General features: G+C 32.2%; 1 protein-coding gene across 1 annotated transcript; it reads right to left on the reverse strand.

Annotated features, from left to right (window-relative positions):
- Nucleotides 1-1154: 1154 nt before the first annotated feature.
- Nucleotides 1155-20074, reverse strand: LOC127715718 (uncharacterized). Its single transcript, XM_052221883.1, has 11 exons — nt 19809-20074; nt 17839-17982; nt 11180-11265; nt 10705-10816; nt 9959-10081; nt 8237-8686; nt 7707-7845; nt 6673-6809; nt 4390-4533; nt 3019-3147; nt 1155-1921 (listed from the first exon to the last, which is right to left on the reverse strand). The coding sequence occupies exons 1-11, from the start codon at nt 19822-19824 to the stop codon at nt 1209-1211; spliced, it is 2193 nt and encodes a 730-aa protein (XP_052077843.1). The 5' UTR covers nt 19825-20074; the 3' UTR covers nt 1155-1208.
- Nucleotides 20075-20317: the final 243 nt, after the last annotated feature.

Genomic DNA, 20317 nt, shown 5'->3' on the forward strand with positions numbered 1-20317 from the left:
AATAGATTTAGATAAAAACAACAGTTTTAGTTGAAAAATGTGAGTTTATTTTATTAATATTTGAATAATATAATATAATTGATGTTATTATATGGGGGTAAAATGGAAAAGCAAAAACAGTATAGTGAGTATAGGGCTTTCAAGGTTGGCAAAGTTAACGTATTTGTTCTATAAGATTCGAAATAATTCATGGCAGCCGTAGATTTGATTTCATTTAACCATGGGTGGGGAACTTATATTCGAAGTTTACCCCTCGCTATCGATCGGGATAAAATAATCGAATATAAATGCCCAATACATGGTTAAATGAAAACAAATCCACGATTTAGATAGATTATGATTTATATTTCAAATCATTTCCAAGATCATTTGTTTTGTTTTGTTTTGTTTTGCGTTACTGTTGTTTTTGTTTTATTTATTTTTCATTTTTTTTTTTTTGTGTTTTTGTTTAAGGCTAGTTTGCTATCATGTACATTTGGCAGTGAGCATGGTGCAGGATCGTCTTCTACTTTTATAGCTATATGAAGTACAGTTTCTGATTTTTGAATATTGAATGGCATGTATACATATCAGTCTGTTACGTAAGTTGCACATGCTTTTAGTAGATGTGATCTTTCTCTAATACCGTGGTTAAATATAGTGTTTTGTATCTTTGGCTTAGTATTTTCTGTTAATTCTTGGTGTCAAAATTTACGAAAGTTCATACCCAAAGATCATGTTTTGTGTTTTTGCATCTGTATTGATAATTTATTTCTGTTCCTTACACACAAATGCTATGTTGAACTCATCTTTCCCGTCATACTTGAAATCAAGGATAACACAGATACAAAAAGTGCTTCATATCTTGACTTACACATATAAATTGACAACGAGGATCATTGTAGATTCAAAGGTTATACATTTGTAAAGTGTAGGAAACTAAGGTTTCCACTACTTCAAGCCAAGTTGACCTTAGATAAATTTGGCTTTTTTTAGGTCCTTTTTGGTCATATAGTTTTTCAACTAATTAGGTTATTATAAATTCTTGGCTTTCAAATATTCGGCTTTGAGCGTTCATGAAGAATGGCTTAGTCGTTTTCACTTCGACTTATGAACTTTGAATGTCCCTGTGGTATCTTCCACGTCATATTTCGAAATAAGGTTCAAGCCAACAAGCATTTGATACGATTTAATAGCACCAGTTATACAATGCAAAACAAGCTGCGTTATTATAAAGCCATAATGAGTGTTTTCATATACGCTGCCGCGGCCATGGCACTATATGGTTGCCACTCTTTACGGCTTCCATCTGCGTAATCGGCAATCCCCCGTATGATTAAGAAACTTTCATTTCTATTACCCTCAAGCGATTCTAAAATTGCATCTGTGTCTAAATCATAGGCTTTGATACCGTAGAGTCGGGCAAATGTTTTGCGTAGTTTTCCATCCTTTGCTATATTCATTCCATTAGAAATAGCACCAAACCGGACATTAGTTCGCCCTTCATTATAGTTTCTATCACCAGATGGGTGCTGCACTTCTACCACTGTACCATCTGGATTGGTGTAATATAGTCGATCCGTGTTAATAAATGGTCTATGGAAACTTGATTCTTCAGCTTTCAGTCTTTCACTGGCCTCTTCTAAATATATATCCCACGGTCTTTCCGGGTCTGGTGATGAATCCGTAATATTTTTGATTTTCTCTACTACCTTTTGTAGCGTATCATCTGCACATGCCCAATGTTTCACACTAAATTTATATTCGTCAGTTCGAAGGGTGTGTTCTACTTTTTGACAGTGTACGTACAAGCAGGACCGTTCATGTGACGGCAATGAAACGACAATGTCGCCCAATCTGACATGTTTGCTTGCATCCTCATAATCTGGTACAGATCCACCTACACCGACGAGGAAAACGTGCTGCACTTTACTAAATGTACCTATAGTGAAATAATAATTTGTAAGTAAAAATGAAATTATCAAACATTTGGAATTGGTCTACTTACAGACATTAAATGGATGAGAACAATTATATTACCTTGATTGGTTTCAAAAATGAACACAATACACATTTCAGCAGTAGTGTCATAACGCAATATAGTCATATCTTACTGAAGCACTGGAAAGGAATGTATGTAGACGACAGAACGATGAACACTTTGTATGTTAATTATAAGCTTAGTATATATGGTGAGTTTTACAACAACTTTAGTGGACGCTACTAATCACCAGCCCAGTAGTCAGCACTTTTGTGCTGACAAAAATATCTTTGAAGCATTTATTTTCTATAAATTTCCTCTTCTATTGAAATTTTGAAATATTCATAAGACCTTTATGTGTTTTAGTTCATTGTATAGACTGGCTTAGCCGTATTTGGCACAACTAATTGGAATTTTAGTTTATTACTGCTCCAACTGCTCTAATATAGACGCATGTCTGGCGTACCAGATTACATGCCTTGACGGTTGCCACATGTGTAGCAGGATCTGCCTACCCTTCCGGAGCACCTGAAATCACCCCAAGTTTTTGGTGAATCTCGTGTTGCTCAGTCTTTAGTTTTCTATGTTGTGTTTTGTGTATTGTTGTTTGTCTGTTGGTCTTTTTTGGGCTTGTCGTTTATTTTCTTCAACTTATGAGTTTGAATGTCCCTTTGTTATATTTCGCCTCTTTTTTTGTGTCTTTGATGAGTGTTTACATAAATGTAAAATAAAATATTTTTTGGAGCAGCTACAAATTGTAGTACATGGTTTTGTAAAGCGTTATGGTCAAATTAACTTTTCCTCAACAGCCCTTCAATATCCATTATATGAAATATACTTCTAGAGCGTACCAAACAGTACATCTAGTGCAATCCATCAATCTTTCGGGAGTAACTAACATATTGTATCACATACTGATTACTAATCTATTTTTAATTCAAAAATTATTCATATGTAAACTATGTACTAATCTCAAACATCCTAATGCTTGTTTTGAATTGTCACGTCCAATATTTACATTTCGGCACTGACTTATAGGTAGTATTTTTTAATCATACCAAGAAGTCTTGTCACACTGTTTTCTGTGGATATTTTAGAGTTTTCTGGTGACGATGCGTCCTTCGACAGCTTTGTAGATACAATTTTGTGTCTTCCTATTCTCCCAACTGAATAAACTTGTGATTCGCCTAAAGACAAAAGGTAATCACATATCATCATTTGTATAAATTTAGTACTTTAAGGATTTTCTGTTTCAGAAATTATGATTTCTTGTTAACTAATTAATATGTGACATGTTTGAATACATTTTATCAAAGTTTTACTGACAAATAAATAGCAAAATGAAGTGATTGATCAGAAATCGAACTTTAGTACTGTAATATGTGTTTAATGTCTACAACCACGACAACAATTCTATAATATCACACTCTATAATGTAAATCTTGCTTTTACTGTATAAAATACTTCAAGGGAGAAAACTCACAATCGATCACTAGTTATCGTTATGTTAAAGAAGTAAGGTATTCACATAAATGAATTTTTCATGTTCTTGTCATTTGAAAATTCAAAAAATGAAAATAATATCCATTATTGTTGACCATCTACATAATAAATTACACAGCATTCAAACGAAAGCAATCCCAAAACACATGTACAACAAAGTCAAATAACCGCCTGTTAAAAAAACAACTGTACTAATTAAAATGGTCAAGAAGCTGCTATCGAGTATAAAGATGCTGTCAACATTTTATTATAATAAGGAAATTTGTTTTGGGTTAAATAATAACTAGGAGAGGGTGATAAAGGAAATGAAATCACAGGTGCACAGTAATACTTGAATGTTTCCACTATATAATAAGCATATTTAACAAACACAACATTGGTAACTTACTTCTGATATATCTCCTGGCTAGCAATTGGAAATCATGTAAAGTATTCTATCAGATACCTCCATATGAATTTCATTACAACTATCAAAGTGAGTAGAATTTATGAAATTATTTGTATTTGGTTAAAAAGCTTTACAAAAATAAAGCTAGTGTATTTTGCATGTTTTAATGGTAGATATTTGGTTTTGAATTGCCATTCCTAGTATGCAATCTGTTAATTTTTAATAAAGGAATGTTGCAACTCTGGAAGGTAAAATTAATTTTGGACGAGTTTTCGTTTCTGATTAGACAATTATATGTTGTGATATTTTAACATGTTCATTTATTCGGATTCCTACATTTTAGTCTCGAGTGAAAATATCGAGTCATGTTCGAGTCGTTCGTAGTGAAACTTGTATTAAATGTAAACATTGACTACAATTTTTTCGTATAATGAATGTGGATTTATATGTAAAGTTAAGATTTTTTTAGTGTCATTTGTGTCCTCTTTGGTTGGAAATAAAGCGAATCAAAATAAAAACTGAACACTTTAGTAGTTACCTTCTGTTTTGTATTTGACAAACGTAGTTTTATTGTCAATTAACGCATCCACAGCTAGCTTTTCACAATAGAGTGATGTTATCACAGCTATAGTTGGCTGCTCTTGACTAGTCAGTCGAGGGATGTTTTTGACAATCTGTACTTCTGTATAATCAATATAAGATGTTCGTGTTAGTTTTATACATAAATGAATATGATTATACAAGCTGGAAATTTTAGTACAAAACGGACAGTTGTGATGTCTTCAAGACGGCATAAACATATTGGCGTTGACAATATTTAACCAAAACGTAGCCATTTGCCACATAGTTTTTTGGAAAATAAATATGACTCACGATCATACATAATGGATAGGTTGCACACATTAACATCTTTTGTATATGACATCTTACAGCAATAGATATGTTCGAGTAAGGCAATAGCTCATATCTAGTTATCAATGAGATTTCAAAATCGGGCTATGTTTGGTAGTTTTGAAATGAAAGCATAAAGTCTGAAGTTCGAAATGAAATTTTTAAGACAAATTCAAAAATTATAAATACTGACAAATACAGACTAAGTTTTCTGAACATTTGAAGCATATTCTATAATAAATATCAGGAATGTCAACTCGGTGAAGATTAACTAATCGAGTACTCGTTCTATTTACCGAGCGATACTCGAGTACTCGCTCGGTAAAACATTAAAAAAATGGAAACACAAAATTATACCCATTTTATGTATTGTGGGTTAGTCTTATGAACGTAAAACCCTCAATATTATTACCTAGGACTAGATAATAGTCCAAGGAATTTTATACCATATTAGCTCATTTACTACATGTACTAATTATGTAAACTGGCAATAATTTAATCAAGTAATTAATTAATATCTATAGAAAAATGATTACTCAAACAACCGTAAAAAAACACATTTAATGATCAACAAAGCGGTGATGATTAGAACTTACTGATGCCTTTAATCCTTTTCTGAGGGTCGACACAGGGTGCAACGAATTTGTTCTTATTTCAAAATATTATCTTGTCAACTTTTTCTTGGACGAGTCGATTTCTCAACTTTGTTAGGTAACTAACATTCCTGCTGATGAAAATATATGATCTGACGGTACAGAGGTGGGAGAATGACTAAGATAAGCTAAAAGTGTAAGCCTTGGAAAAGTGCTCTTGTTCATAGCCTACCTCTGTTTGGGGGAGTTTTAAATGACGGTTAAACGCAATTATTCGAATCATATTTTGATTTTTTTAAATTTTGCTTAATATTTAATTTCTCGGGAGGCGCTCTCAATAAAAATATTTTTTGTTTAAGCTTAAGAAAGTAACATTTTAACAGGAAACCGATTAGTCGAGTATCATTTTGGTATTCGATACTCGGTACTACCGAGCGATACTCGAGTACTCGAGTACTCGTTGACATCCCTAATAAATATATCATATTTTTTGGTTTTTGATATTAAAAGGCCAAAATGGGGCATTTTCATATCCTTTCTTTTATCGTAATTTGTATAAGGCATAAAATAGATTTGTTTGTGTTTTATTACAAGAAAATATGACGCCATTCAATTAACATTCTACATAAACATTGTCCTTGGAAACACAATTAGTATCAAACAATTAATCGAAATAGAAAGTGTACAATGGCATTTTATGACGATGATCCTGAAAAGTTTCAATATTTTTTTAAGAAGGGGTTTAGGAAGAGTTGATGATATTAAACAAGTCCCTAAAATGAAGTAATAGTAAAAGACTTGTTTTGCTACTACAAATTATAACTCATTTCTAGTAAAATTGGTTTCAAATGTCTTGAAAAGCCCAAATAGTCTTAGAGGTATTATTATCAATTAACGTAGATGTTTTTAGCAGGTAATTCAAAACCCGCTTAAGAGATGCCTGGTTTATAATTTGGAATATCAGACACGCGTTTTGTCTAAATGAGATGCATCAGTGGTGCCCAAATCAACACAGTTTGAAGCGCTAATCAAATACCAAATTGAAGAGCATTCGAAACAATAAATTTAGAAAAAGTTGTGCCAAATACAACTTAGGCTCTTTATGCTTAGGGGTAGACAAACTTTAGTGTTTCGAATAATTCATCATTCTATAAACAGTACATTTACAGGCAACACACCTTTTATGACAATTCATTTCAACACAAATCAATGTGCTGATGATACCTTAGGGAACGAAACGGGTAATATTTTTCATTAGATTTATGCAAAACCGAGCTCAAAAACTCACATGGATTAAATTGAATTATTCAGTTCTTAAAAAAATAGATACTCCTTACCGTCATTTGCATCCGCTCCCCCACTTTGTATCCTCATCCAGAAGCCCTTTTCCACTTCCTTGATAAACCCTTTATTTTGAAGATCATTCAACATTACCGCTGCTGTGGTCGTATCAGCCAATTTAACTTTACATAACCTGAAAGAGTACAGAACCTCAAGCCGATATTTTGGCAAATTCATATCATTTACTTTTATGAGCACTTCTGCATACTTTAAGATCGTATAAAAGTAAAGTTGTTTAATGTTTTTGTTCCTTGATGGTGTCTCGGTTTAATTCTCGACTTTTTAAAAAGTTAAACTTTTATAAACGTAGGCATCTCCATTGTTGAAGTATACATATATATCGTGTTTCTCACACTGTTTTGGTCTAAAAAAATAATGTGTTAAGGATATCAGCTGTTAAAATAACGACAGTTAATCGACTCTCGACTGAAGGTTTGTTTTCAATACATAATGAATACTAGTACAACATCAAAATTAGATAATACAAATTAGATTTACAGCTTTATTTCTCGAGTACAACCATTTCAATAAAATAAATATTTGAAGGAGGAAAAGATTCCTCTCGATTCTTATACGCAATGTAAGAGCAGAAATATAATTTATACTGTATTAAAAATCGAATTCCTTTAATATTATGTTTGAATGTTATTCCGCAAAATAATTACATTTAGTTTTTAAATTTAAATATCAGTGGCGGATCTAGGGTGTTTTGGGAGTTAGAACCACCTTTTTGTGACGATCAATGCTTTTGAATGGGGACATCTGATTGGACCCCCCCCCTCTTTTTATCCTATCTTCAGGGGCGGATCCAGCCATTTTTAAAAGGAAGAGGGTTGGAACTTCCCCTTCCTTTTAAAAATGGCTGGATCCGCCCCTGAAGATCATTATTTGCATCAATTGAATATAATATTTTTTTATTTATCTTATTAAGTAAACATTTATAAATTTTGAAATATGGGCCAATAGAATGATGCAAGTAAATGTTTTAAAAGACACTATTTTGTACACAAAGATACGACCATTAACCTACTTGAGTAAATGTGCAATAGGTATTGTATTAGGGTATGAATCTTCCAAACATTGTAATATTCGCTGTTTCTTTGCCAACCATATCAGTGATTTCTTTAGTTTCTTCTTTCGTGCTTGTTTACCAAATTCTTCTTCAGGATCTATGAAAATAAAAGAAAATTTAGTTTACATAAATCAAAGTAATGTAGCTACCATTGACAATTTTAATAGGAACACATCAGTTACGTATAATTAGATTGAGAAAATTTGGGAATATGGCTAACATTAAAAAAAAACATAATTGCGCAAACCTTTGTTATTATTATTATTAAAAAAAATAAAAAAAACATCATGCACAAGTTTTTATTAGAAAATAATAAATGAATCAGTTATTTCGGGTTTATTAATTATTTTCGTTTTAAATTTGTGGCCGCAAAATCCATGACAAACATGTCAGCTGTTCAGAGAAAAGATAAATATTACAAATCATCAAAAACAAAATCTTTCCTAAGTGCTACTGTAGGTAAAGTTGACAAAATTGTACTTATGTACCTAATATTTCAGCAAATTCCCACTGTCCTCTTGACGCCTTGTCTGTAGATACACCAAGACAGTTAACATTGAACTGTTTATTTGGGGGAACATACCAGTGTAGAAATCGACCATATCCATACTGCGCACCACGCCCAACTTCTATATGGTTTTCTGCCCAACTTATCCAGAAATATCGGAAATCATTCTCCGTTAGAATGTTTAGAGTCAATGCTTCTATTTTCACTTGTCCCATAGCACCTTCCTTAACCGTTGATTTTGTATTGTTTTCGGCACCAATTGTTATCTCCCATGTTTTGCGTTCGAGTTCACTATAAACTGCTGACAGTGCAATATGCGCATCACCAGCAGCTTTCAACATGAAGGTTATAAATGTTTTATTTTGAATAGGTATTTCTGGGAGTAATTGATAGGTGTAAACTGCTGGGGTGAACACTGTGGTAAAACTTTCTAAAATGAAAAATGAATACAAATATACATAAACTCACCATAGATTCCAGGTATAAATGTTGTGCGCCAGACGCGCGATTCAGCGTTTCGTCAACAAAAGACTCATTAGTGACGCTCGAATAAAAAAAGTTACATTACTAGTATATCTTCACATAGCTGACACCATCTGTTAATCTAAAGACACCAAAAAGGGGTAGAATTCACTTCTCTCAAACATAGTTTAAATATGACTCATATCTAAATGTAAGTTCAAAGTCAGTACCTTCGTAAGAAGACTGTGGTTTTCTTAAGTCATATGTTAATGTGCTGTTTCTATTTATGATGCAATTTAAATCTTGACATATATTGTTTAGACAATTGTCTTAATGAATGTTGAAGACTTTCTGATACCTATGCAGCTGTCTTTTCTGATGCCGTACCATTGACATGATGTATACAAAAAAAAAACTTTCATTCATACTTAAAATGTTAATGACAAATGTTTACATTATTAGCTCCAGTACTATAACAATGAAACAGGACGTATTTGTCAGACGCAGCTTTTATGACTAGCGGCCTGTTTCCGGTAAAGAGACGCTGTCAGAACTTTCATAATATTTTTCGTACAATTAATGCATATCATATGTATACCGAACAACAGAACATAATCCTTGTATCTCTTTGTGGGTTTGTTAAACTGCTTTAAAGGAGCATTTATGAAAATGATAAACACATGTCTATAGAATATACATAAAATCAGTTTAAGGTGGTCTTATGTAAGCCTTAACTGCTCTGAATATATCAAAGAGCCATTCGTTGAGGGGGGCGACATAAGGGGTTAATAAATTAGGATATGGGATATAGGGGTTGCAAAAAAAGTTGGATCTGGGAAAAAAGAAGAGAAACAAAGTGGGAAGTTGGAAATAATTACAAAAGGCAGGATTTGGGAAATGAAATCCCCATGTTAACCCCTAGTCGTTCATTCCTTTGATTTTGCGTCGGAATATGTAACAATATATGTGATATATTCTCGATAATAGAATTATACTTACTTATTGGAGGTAGAGATTCTTCAGGGGGAGGTTCTGTTGTTTGATTGACTTCTAAATCTACTCGTTTGATTACTGAATAGGACCTTTACATACATGTGATGTATTCTCGGTAAGACATTTCTACTTACTGATTGGAGGTAGAGATTTTTCAGGGGGAGGTTCTGTTGTGCGGTTGACTTTGATTACTGGATAAGACCTTAGTATACATGTGATATATTCTCGGTAAGACATTTCTACTTACTGATTGGAGGTAACGATTCTTCAGGGGGAGGTTCTGTTGTTTGATTGACTTCTAAATCTACTCGTTTGATTACTGGATAAGACCTTAATACTACCAACGCTTTCTTGATAAAACCAATATAATCTGTAAAGTTATTAGACGTAATAAATGTTATTGTGTAACATGTAGTCACTTCAAAATCAGCAGCTGATTTGGTTATAGTATTAATGATATTGACTGAACTGCATGAAATATAAGATGTCTTTCTTAAACGTTACACGTTCTTTTGCAGTGGCAATACACATTTTCTGTCAAGTGTTTGGAGTCCGTGCTGAGACTTTTATTGTCATGTTTGTATAAAGCTTTGTTTTGTGTTGTATTAAAGAGCCTTGTTCTATTTCTGATTATACGTACTGTCAAACGATATACAAATAAAAATATTGAAACTGGTCAATCATTTTATAAATTAGAAATCTATTAGCCGGGTTTTTTCTTAAATGAATTGTAAAAATATACTTTGCTAGTTTGTTATTTGTTTTCTTTTTTTTCATTTTAGAGGATTTATTTATATGTTTTATTAGTATTTGCGTTGTGTAAGACTACAATATCATTTTTCCGTCGTATATTTATCAATGTTTTAAATACAGAACACTTTGTACTGCGTGAAGTATTTTAGTGAAGATTATCAGTCCTTTTGGTAATCGTTTAGTAACAGAAACGCCTTGTAAGTACCATTTTCAAAGTATATCATATTTCAAATATTTTACTTTTTGGAAAATTTGTTGGATTCATGAGCTCCTGAAAATAGTCTGTAAAAGTCTTTTTCTTTGTCATTCCATCAGCATTTCCTTGAAACCAGAAACGTAATGTCCAGTAATCCTGTAAAGTCACAATATATACAAAATAATTAAAACTACATACATTGTACTTTGTGTCTATACTTCTTAATCTACATTGGATCTTTGAAATAGATATTTAGTTGTTTTATATGTCCTATTTACTTATGTATAATTTGTTCCAATTTGTCAATGCTTCTAGACTTCTACAATGTGCATGACTCTTGTGATGTTTATCTTTATCATAAATATTAAATCTTATCTAATCTACTAATAACAAAACAACTATTTATTTACAAGACTCGAACCTCGTAATTCATATTTATTTTCAAACGATTTATATAAATAAGGTCAAAAACAACAGTAGTAGAATTTGTAAAGTCTTTACATGTAAATATTAAATGACCTGTATAGCTTCATTGTTGTGATCTTCATCTACCATATAAGCTAAAAACTCTAATCTTCCTTCTGATGCTTCAACAGTGTTTAGATCTGTAAAACATCAATACACAAGACTTTTAGTAAATGTCAATATGATACCATGCCCCACTTGCACTATCACATTTCCATGTAATCATGGAATCTAGATCAGAACCTTACTCTGTATATTCTAAAACGTTCACATTATAACAAACATGTGCTCTTAGTTCAAGTTGATGTGACCAAAACTTCATGGTCAGCTACCCGAACGCAAAAAAACTTTAGCGTAATAAATATACTTATAATGTGTTTCAACAATTTGTTACTCGTGTTGAAAACTGTTATGAAATACTAAGAATTTATTTTGCCAATATCTAAGAAGCAATTTTAGGCGCATGTTTGTAAAAAAATAGATCTGTTGAAATAGTTACATATATTATGTATGACAAGTACAGTACATCGGAATAAGACATGGTGTGTTATCTACAACAGATGCGCATCTCTGAATCATTCTTCACCCTAAAGGTCCAAATAGTCCCAGGTTTCACTTTGCAAATTCTACCAATTGAGTTGGAATAAAATATGTATGCTAGATTGGTTAGTTAACCATTGGCTCAACGTCTGCTGACAAATATTTCATACATATTTAGGCCTAGAACAAATAAGAAATAAAGTCAATATACGAAGATGCTGAAAAGCAACCGGCATGACGGCCGGGAAATTTAGGTTGCCACAATAAAAGAATGGAATTGAATAAGGTCAGAAATTTTGACTTGCAGCAGGCCACCTTAGAATCCGTAAAAGAGTTTAAATCTTACATTCTCATTCTAACCATGCAGCCGTGGATGTGTATTTATACATCCCGCACAGCCAATCGGACGCTCTCTTTCGGGTGGATATTACAGATGGACGGGCAAACTTCAAGTATCATACTTCTACACCTTAGTCTACTCTCCAGTTAAAGAAATATGATCACGTGTGATCAAATATAATCTTAAATTCCTACGAAAGTCAGTGATAAAAGACGTTGATAGGTATTCAAATAAGCTAATTAAAGTTCCGTAGTATTTTCTGAGTAACCTGCTGTAACATAAAATATTAACATAACTGGTTGTATAGCATACAGAGATTGGAGAACGGGTACGACAAATGAACCAGATATAAAATATAAGGAACTCCAGCTTAATTGATAGATGCTGGAAAACCATAAGCGCTCTTGAATAATAGACAAAACAGCTATCATTACCAGAGCAACAAATTTGCCTTTCATCCGTTCATTAAACAATATGTTAATGTTATTGTCTAGATATATCGATCAGTAAAAATACGATTGTTATGGATAGGATATTTGAATTTCCAAATTAGGTTCCAAAAAGGGGGGTCATATACATACAACAAATATGATCCTTTACAACATACAATATTGTTACATAACATCCATCTAATAAACCTAAATATAGATATTAGTCATACAGGTTATGATATGTAAAAAACATTTACGGGTTGCTTAATATGGCAAATGTGCTCTCGCATTATTTTACTCTTTTTTTTCCATATAGCTTCAGTTATGTTGTATGTCTGTTGTTTTCCATTCGTTTCGTTCGTTTATATAGTCGAGCGTTTGATTTTGTCAGGTTTTATGACCACCCCCCCCCCCCCTCCCCCCTTCCTCCATCCCCATGTTGTTTAAATTTACCTTGGAACTCGGTATTTATTTTAATAAGTTTTTTTTTTCAATCAGACAAAAAACTATGTAAACCGATTAAAAACCAGTGGTACATATAATTGTTAAGTTAATATGTAGCCAAGGGCTTTGAAAGCTTACTTTACGGTCTGGTTTTGCTCAGTGTTGAAGGGCTAACTGTGACCGTAACTTTTCTTTTGATCTTTGTGTGGGAAGCTGACTCATTTACAATCATACAATATATTCTTATTATTTTTAATAACCTTTCCATAATAAATACAATATTTCTTTTGCCAGTAGATTTGCACATTTCTATAAACATTCGAGTCGATGTCGTACAAAAGGTTATCGACCACTGTCAACCAATCAATGAGGGATGGACAGCGATAAGAGAACATTGGAATGAGAGGGCGGAAAGTGGGAGTCAGGGGGTGAGGAAACAGGGGTCAGGGGCTGGGAACCGGGGGAAGAGAAGGAGTAAAAATTGGGATATGCTGGAAAACAATTTAACCGATTTTCGTCCATGAGTAAGGGGGGAGTTGGACTAAGAAGAAGGGCAGTGGGAGTTTGGGGTAGGAAAGCGGGAATCAGGGATCCCCATTTCCACCCCTCATCAATCTAAAGAGTGGAAAATATTTATATAATGACTTCTTGTAGCATGTTAAAAACAAGATACCGATGTTGATTTTATGTAAATTTTAAGATTTAGAATTATTTCTCACCAGACGTTAAGTAAATAACAATCCATCATTCAACATTTTTCACAATTGTGCTTGAAACCAAATATTGGAACCCAAAAATATCAAACGTTGGATAGCAAAGAAGTATAACAAAAATACCGAACTTCAAAGAAAATCCAAAACAAACCTAAGAATTTGATATTTTACAAATCAGTCAAAGAAATTATTTTAGTACGAAGGTAATCACATATCAGAACATAATCAAGTATAGGCTTATGATACCCGAATTGACTTACAGTTTACAAGCAATGTTAATAAGCAGGGGCGGATCCAGGATTATTGAAAGGGGGAGTGAGGGTAATTCACGAAAACTTAATTGATACGGCGAAAAAAATTTGGACGTTTTTATACTAAAAAAACATATTTATAAATCGTCAAATATATGAGATTTGTATTTTTTGGGGATCAAAGGGCCCTCTACGCTCTTTTGGGTCCTCTACTGTTAAGTACATGTATTAGAGCGATAAGGACAACATCAAATAGAATAAGAAAACAGGAAATAAAAGATAGTTTTCTTTTAATGCTTCATCCTCATTTGTTTTTATTACATATTTTTGTTCACAGTAACGCACTATTTACATTCTTAGTTTTATATTTTAATGGATCCAAACAAAAGTGGTATTATGCAGAAAAAAAAACACAATTTATCAACAAAATCGCTGGTATCCATATTTACATAGGTTTGATAAACGTAGAGTTTTTCGATAAATACTAATTGAAATAAATAACTTCATCTAAATTGCTTTTTAATTCTGATTTATTAAAATAACCACGTCTCTAAAACAGTTGACAACTTGAGTGGGCTTTATTGATTTATTCAAATAAGAAAAGTTGATATTTTATAAATTCATTTAGACAGAGTATTTTACCTGATTCTTTCCTTTCCATCGTATTTAACGATGATTTGTTGGTTGCTACTTGCTTCAGTATTTAACAAGACTTGAGCTATTATGCATCCACCTCTTATATTTTGTTTGTGTTTGTTTGTGCTTGATGAGTGTGTTTAGTAAATTGTGATTCTGAAATTTCTTGAAAATAAAATTGGTTCTGAAGAAAAGGAAAAAATTGTTTGCTCGTTTTGAACATTAGTATAAAAAGTAAAAGCTACATTCAATTTCTTTAAAAAAAAAACTTGATAGTTTCTGTATGTTATTAAAAAAAAATATAGCTTGCTTATAATTAAGTTTGAAGAAAAACATTTTGTCCCGAGAGAAAAAAAATTGGTGTCCTCATAAAAGATGAATGGTCGGTACTTGAACATCGTTAACATGAATGTCAAAAAATCATTATGTGCATATTTGCTTTTCAATCTTTGACTTTCTTATGAAATGAAATAGTATGAGCATAATAAATTAGTTATGTTATCAAAATACGCCTACAAGAAGCAGATACATTTTTTGCAAAGGAATGTGTAACCCACTTCGTTATCAGAGACGTTTCGAGTTAGAATAAGGCAATAAGAAATGTACTGTCCATGTACTATGTGGTCTCCTCAAACATGTTCAACCACGCGACATTCTGCATTTCATGTCCCTGCAGGGAGTCTGTAATTCAGTTGTTGTCGTTTGTTGCTGTATATGACCGTATATCATATCGTTTTTCGTTTATGTTCTGTACATAAATCAGGCCATTCGTTTTCTCGTTTGAATTGTTTAACACTTATCATTTCGGTGCCTTTTATAGCTTGCTATGCGATATGGAATTTGCTCATTGTTGAAGGCTGTACGGTGACCAATATAGTTGATAACTTCTACCAAGTCTACGTCATTTGGTCTCTCTCTGATTGAGATTTGTCTCATTGGCAATCTTAACACATCTTATTTTTAGATATTTGTATATTGAAAAATCAACTTCCATATTATATACATGTATATACTGACTACACGATCATCTAATGGCAGAACTGGGGAATGACTAGCGTATACTAGACACAGAGCAGGTTGGACCAGGTGTAAGGTTTTACGGCGTACCAAACTTCCGATTTGCGTGATATAGTCTTGGACATCGACCATTTATCTTTTTTTAAGGCTGGGGCATATTTTTGATAGATTGTTTGGTTCTAAAATTTCTTGAAAAAAGTTTTTTTGTTTCAAAAAGGAATTGAACAGAATAGTAAACTAATGAAGATTCAACATTGAATTCCAAATAAATTTCTTGTTCCTGTATTTTTTTTTTAAATAAAATTATTAAATTATTAAAGTTCTTCCAAAAATACCGCCCCCTTTCCACACACACACAAGAGATAAACAGTTGTGCATCGAGTCAAAAAACAATAAGACACAGTAAACTAAAAGATTTATTCCACTTTCAGAAGAATAGCTGTCAAGTATACACACTGCTACACAACCGGACTATAGCAGTCACTGGAACAAGGTCTGGCTGAATATTTTAAAATTAAATTAAATTTGTACAAATAAAACATTAGATATTCCTCGAGTCGTAGTTAGGATTCTGTTCCCCCACAGGAAGCATTCCATTCTCTCAACTTATAGTTGAAGTTCTATTTCAGACCGGTCGATATACATTCTACGTGAGGGTCTGGATTGGGGAGGGGAGTACGTCTTCCTTTCTGTATTCTTCTTTTAATGTTTAGGGCATAAACTTTAATTGTGTTTCCTATGATACTCTATTCTATGCATATTTGCATCCCCTTATTTTGGTCCATTTTTCTCGCTTCTTTCTTTCACTATTCTCTATTTCTAAAGTCTTATTTGATCCTGTACAAGGCAACAAATAATTATAGTTTATAAGTAGCTATATAGCATACTTGAACGTCAGTTGTAAAAAAACTAAAATATATTCGAAACGTTTGATCGGCATATTATGTCAATACTATTACTATAGTTTAAAGCTTAAGTATTGAGGTGTCGAATACGTTGTGTGGGCGTTGTCTCAAATTTATCTATGATCCTTTAACATTTTCGCTTTAGTTTGTGACATTGATTTTGCATAAAATCATTTAAATAACGTGAACCTTCACATACAAATTTTTGTGCAGTGTCACATATAGATTTAATTGTTAAGTTCCTTGTACTTCAAATTTTTGGTTTATTTTTTTATAAACAGAAAGTAGGAAATTTGACAATTTTTTCTTTCTTCCTACGACTTAACCAGTCCGAGAAATAAAATTTAAAAAAAATATTTGAATGTCGAGTATTTACATAACTTTGCAAATTATAGTGTCCCAACAATTAGGTTATTGAGATTTTTATATAAGAGGCTGTTAAAGACCGATGGGTTTACTTTATGTATCCACACATTTTAACATACATACAACAATAATTAATCACTCTGTCACATTTTTTCATTTCAAGTTAACTGTGAAGTTTCACTTTAAATCCTAATTTGGTATATACATTAAACTTTTCATTAAACAATTACATGTGTACTAAATTTTAGGTTGATGTGACCACTGACCACAAACTACATTAAACCAAACTTTAACCTATCTGAAACAAAAACGTTAATCACATTTCCTTGTTCATGCAGTGAACTGTGAAATTGTTCATTGTACATTGCACATGGGAACTAAGTTTTCAATTTTTGTGACCTCAAACAACAATTCTTTGAGAGGTCCATAGATCAGTGCCGTAGAAAAATGTCTGCCCATATCCAACATACCCTCAGTTTCTAGTGGCAGTCCAAATTCCATACCCTTCATCCATGACCAACTTAACAGAACCTAACTATTTTATTAACTATTATTTTTTTTACTGAATAAGCATGAACAATTTGCCACTAAATGTTAAGAGATCAAAACTCGATCAATCTCAAAGATCTGAGTCGAAGAAAGTTTCAAATATGTTAAACAAAACTATCAAATATCTATCATCAACACAAACTTCTATAAAACAAAACAACATTACGATTTGACAAAAGACAATCATTGACAAGGCTCGCAACAACGGACAACAATAACCATATGTGGCGTTTTAAACAAACTTTATAATACACCTATGCCATTGTCGTTTTGATCTGAGGTCATATGTTTTTGTTATATAATATACATCTGTAGTATGTTAAGGTTAAAAGCAATACGTGTGTTTAACGGTTCATGACCAAAATGACCATAACATGTATAAGGGTAGGCATGAACATTAAGGGTGGGTAAATAGGGAGGCTGAAATTTACTATCTTTTTTAATTAAATCCTTTAATTACCTACATACCTATACACTAGATTTCTGTCAGTTAACAAGGTAGTATATAATATTATACTTACCAGTAGCTGCCTTGTTAATAAGAATTCCTTTATAAGGGCCACCAGCCACGTGATGCACTTTCTTGAAATCTATTTCATTATGATTTATTCTCTCCAACCTCATGATCGCACTACCATTCCTCTTGGCAGCAGTCATCACTATCTCTAAAACAATCAATTCGGGTTTCAGTTTCAAAAGTTCGAGGACTTTACCAATCAATCATCTTGAATCAAGTACCCAACTGATAGCCAAATTGGTATTTTGCATTGTTATATCCAGTAGTATAAGTTGTGTTGCATACATGTCAATTGAACTACAGATTGTTTCCAATACATTTAAAGATATACAATGTATATATATACTGATTCGAACGACACTAATGGGTCTTACCCTGCTGTATTGAAATCGTCCCGTTCTACACACCAATGCCAATTTTTGTTCTTCTGGGTAGATTTCATTAGCCAATTTATGAACAATTCAGAAAGAAGCGATCTTGAACAATGCCCATAAACAAAGAGAGGCGAAATATACCAAAGGGACATTAAAACTCATAGCCGAAAATAAACTGACAACGCCATGGCAAAAAAAGTTTTGAATATTAATGTTAAAGCCGAAAAAAAAATAATTCATGCTCATCCCTAAAAATATTAGACGCAATAATAAACCATTATCATCAAGTATATTCTGCACAAAAGTAACCACATTTTTGTTACAATAAGGATAAATCAGCATTTTTATTAATTTCATACAGTTCTTAACAACAATAACGACTGGCCTACGTGGGCGTATCATGATTCGATAAAACTAAAATATTGTTGAGTCAAATTATGTCAAACGAAGATATTTCGAAAATTCATTTGACGTAAAAGAAAAACTTCATTCCATGCCTTTTTAAAAAAAAAGTTCAAATCAAACTATAAAGAAAAGGAAAATAATGTGCTACATCTTAAGTTCGCATTTCTCGATATTTTAATATTGTATTCACCCCATGTTCGTGTATTTAATTTTCTGATCATTGTTGACTTTAAGTTTTAAATATACGATTTGTTTATAATTTTATAGAACATGAATGAACCTTCAATAAAACGTACTTGAGACCATAAAATGTCAGACAAGTGTTTACATTGAAATGTACAACCCAGTTTAATCGTCTTAGGATAAAAAAAACTGCACATAAACTTATTTGTAAAATGAAGGTGAGACGTGGAGGGGAGACTTGCATTAAGTCTTTTGATAATTTACATATTTTGAAAGTTACAAAATCACTTTACATTACAGACGTGTAGATTCAATATTCAAAATATGAAAATTTCATTACAAATAAAGTATATTAAAATCTACATGATACATAAGTTCTAAAAATCACACTGCTACAACAATATCTAAACAAATATTGCAAAAATTAAAATTGGAATTAAAACAGACTTATTTTGTTTTCAAATATCGATTTATCATAACTTTTCCAAAGAGAAAATGATTTGAGGATCAACATTAAGAAAGCAGAGTGCTGAATAAGCTTGTACGAAATACAACTTTGAAATTAAACGAAAAGATGAATTCTGAATTTGGTACGGTTTATGTATACTAGTATAGTATTTGAATAATTTGGTTACAATTTAAAGACAGACTGCTTAATATACATATCTGTAGAATGTATTGGTTTCTTATAGACAAATAATACCATACTGCGGAGATTTGTTTTTATTTTCTTGCATTTTCAGTTTTTTGCATGCGCACAATTTAATTTCAACGATCGACTGATGGAGATTTTAGTTCTTTGCAATACCCGCAAAATCATTAAATAGAATATAATTGATATTTATATTACAAATGAAAACTTGATGTTATATTTTTTGACAATCGATTGTTATTGTACACAATTACATTAGCTAATTCGATTTCAGAAACTTCTAGATGCTGAAATCGATTTAGCAAATCTCAGGAATATAGCACCAGAAAAAAATAGAACAAATTTTAATTCTTCCCCTACCTTCTTCGTCTTCCATGGCTGCCACTTGTAAGCAGACGACAGTTTCTATAGTGTCAAGAGGAATGCCCTCCTACGTATCTTCTGTAATGTACATTTCCCGTATCACACCCTGTTTATTCAGTCCATATAGTAGATTTATAGTATTACCAAAAACGGAATTGACATGTAGGTAGACGTTTTCAAATCTCTATTGATTATGTCTAGTCTAAATATAGAAAGTCCACAATATATTTATTCTAACCTTTCCCGTCCGATTTGATGAATAACGCTGATGTATAAATGAAAGCATAAACCATTGGATTTTTTTTATTTTTAAAGGTTAAAACATGCTGCGTCCAATTTGAATTTTGAATGCAACTATAATAGCATTTAAGTTTGTCCGCAGTGTGTAAAATATATTCAAATTGTTCATCATTTTTTCAAGTAGATTTAAACTGTATAATGTAACATCTGATCTCTTTGATCGTTTACAGTAGTATGATAAGTGTATTAATGTAAGTGGTCAACCA

The sequence above is a fragment of the Mytilus californianus genome, unplaced genomic scaffold (assembly GCF_021869535.1).
Source record: "Mytilus californianus isolate M0D057914Y unplaced genomic scaffold, xbMytCali1.0.p SCAF_9, whole genome shotgun sequence".
NCBI lineage: Eukaryota > Metazoa > Mollusca > Bivalvia > Mytilida > Mytilidae > Mytilus > Mytilus californianus.

Coding starts and splice junctions, on each gene's coding strand:
- LOC127715718 (XM_052221883.1), bottom strand. Junction 8,687..9,958: donor AGAATCGTTACCTCCAATCA/GTAAGTAGAAAT, acceptor TTTTCATTTTAG/AAAGTTTTACCACAGTGTTC. Junction 7,846..8,236: donor GGAATTTGCTGAAATATTAG/GTACATAAGTAC, acceptor TTATTTTCATAG/ATCCTGAAGAAGAATTTGGT.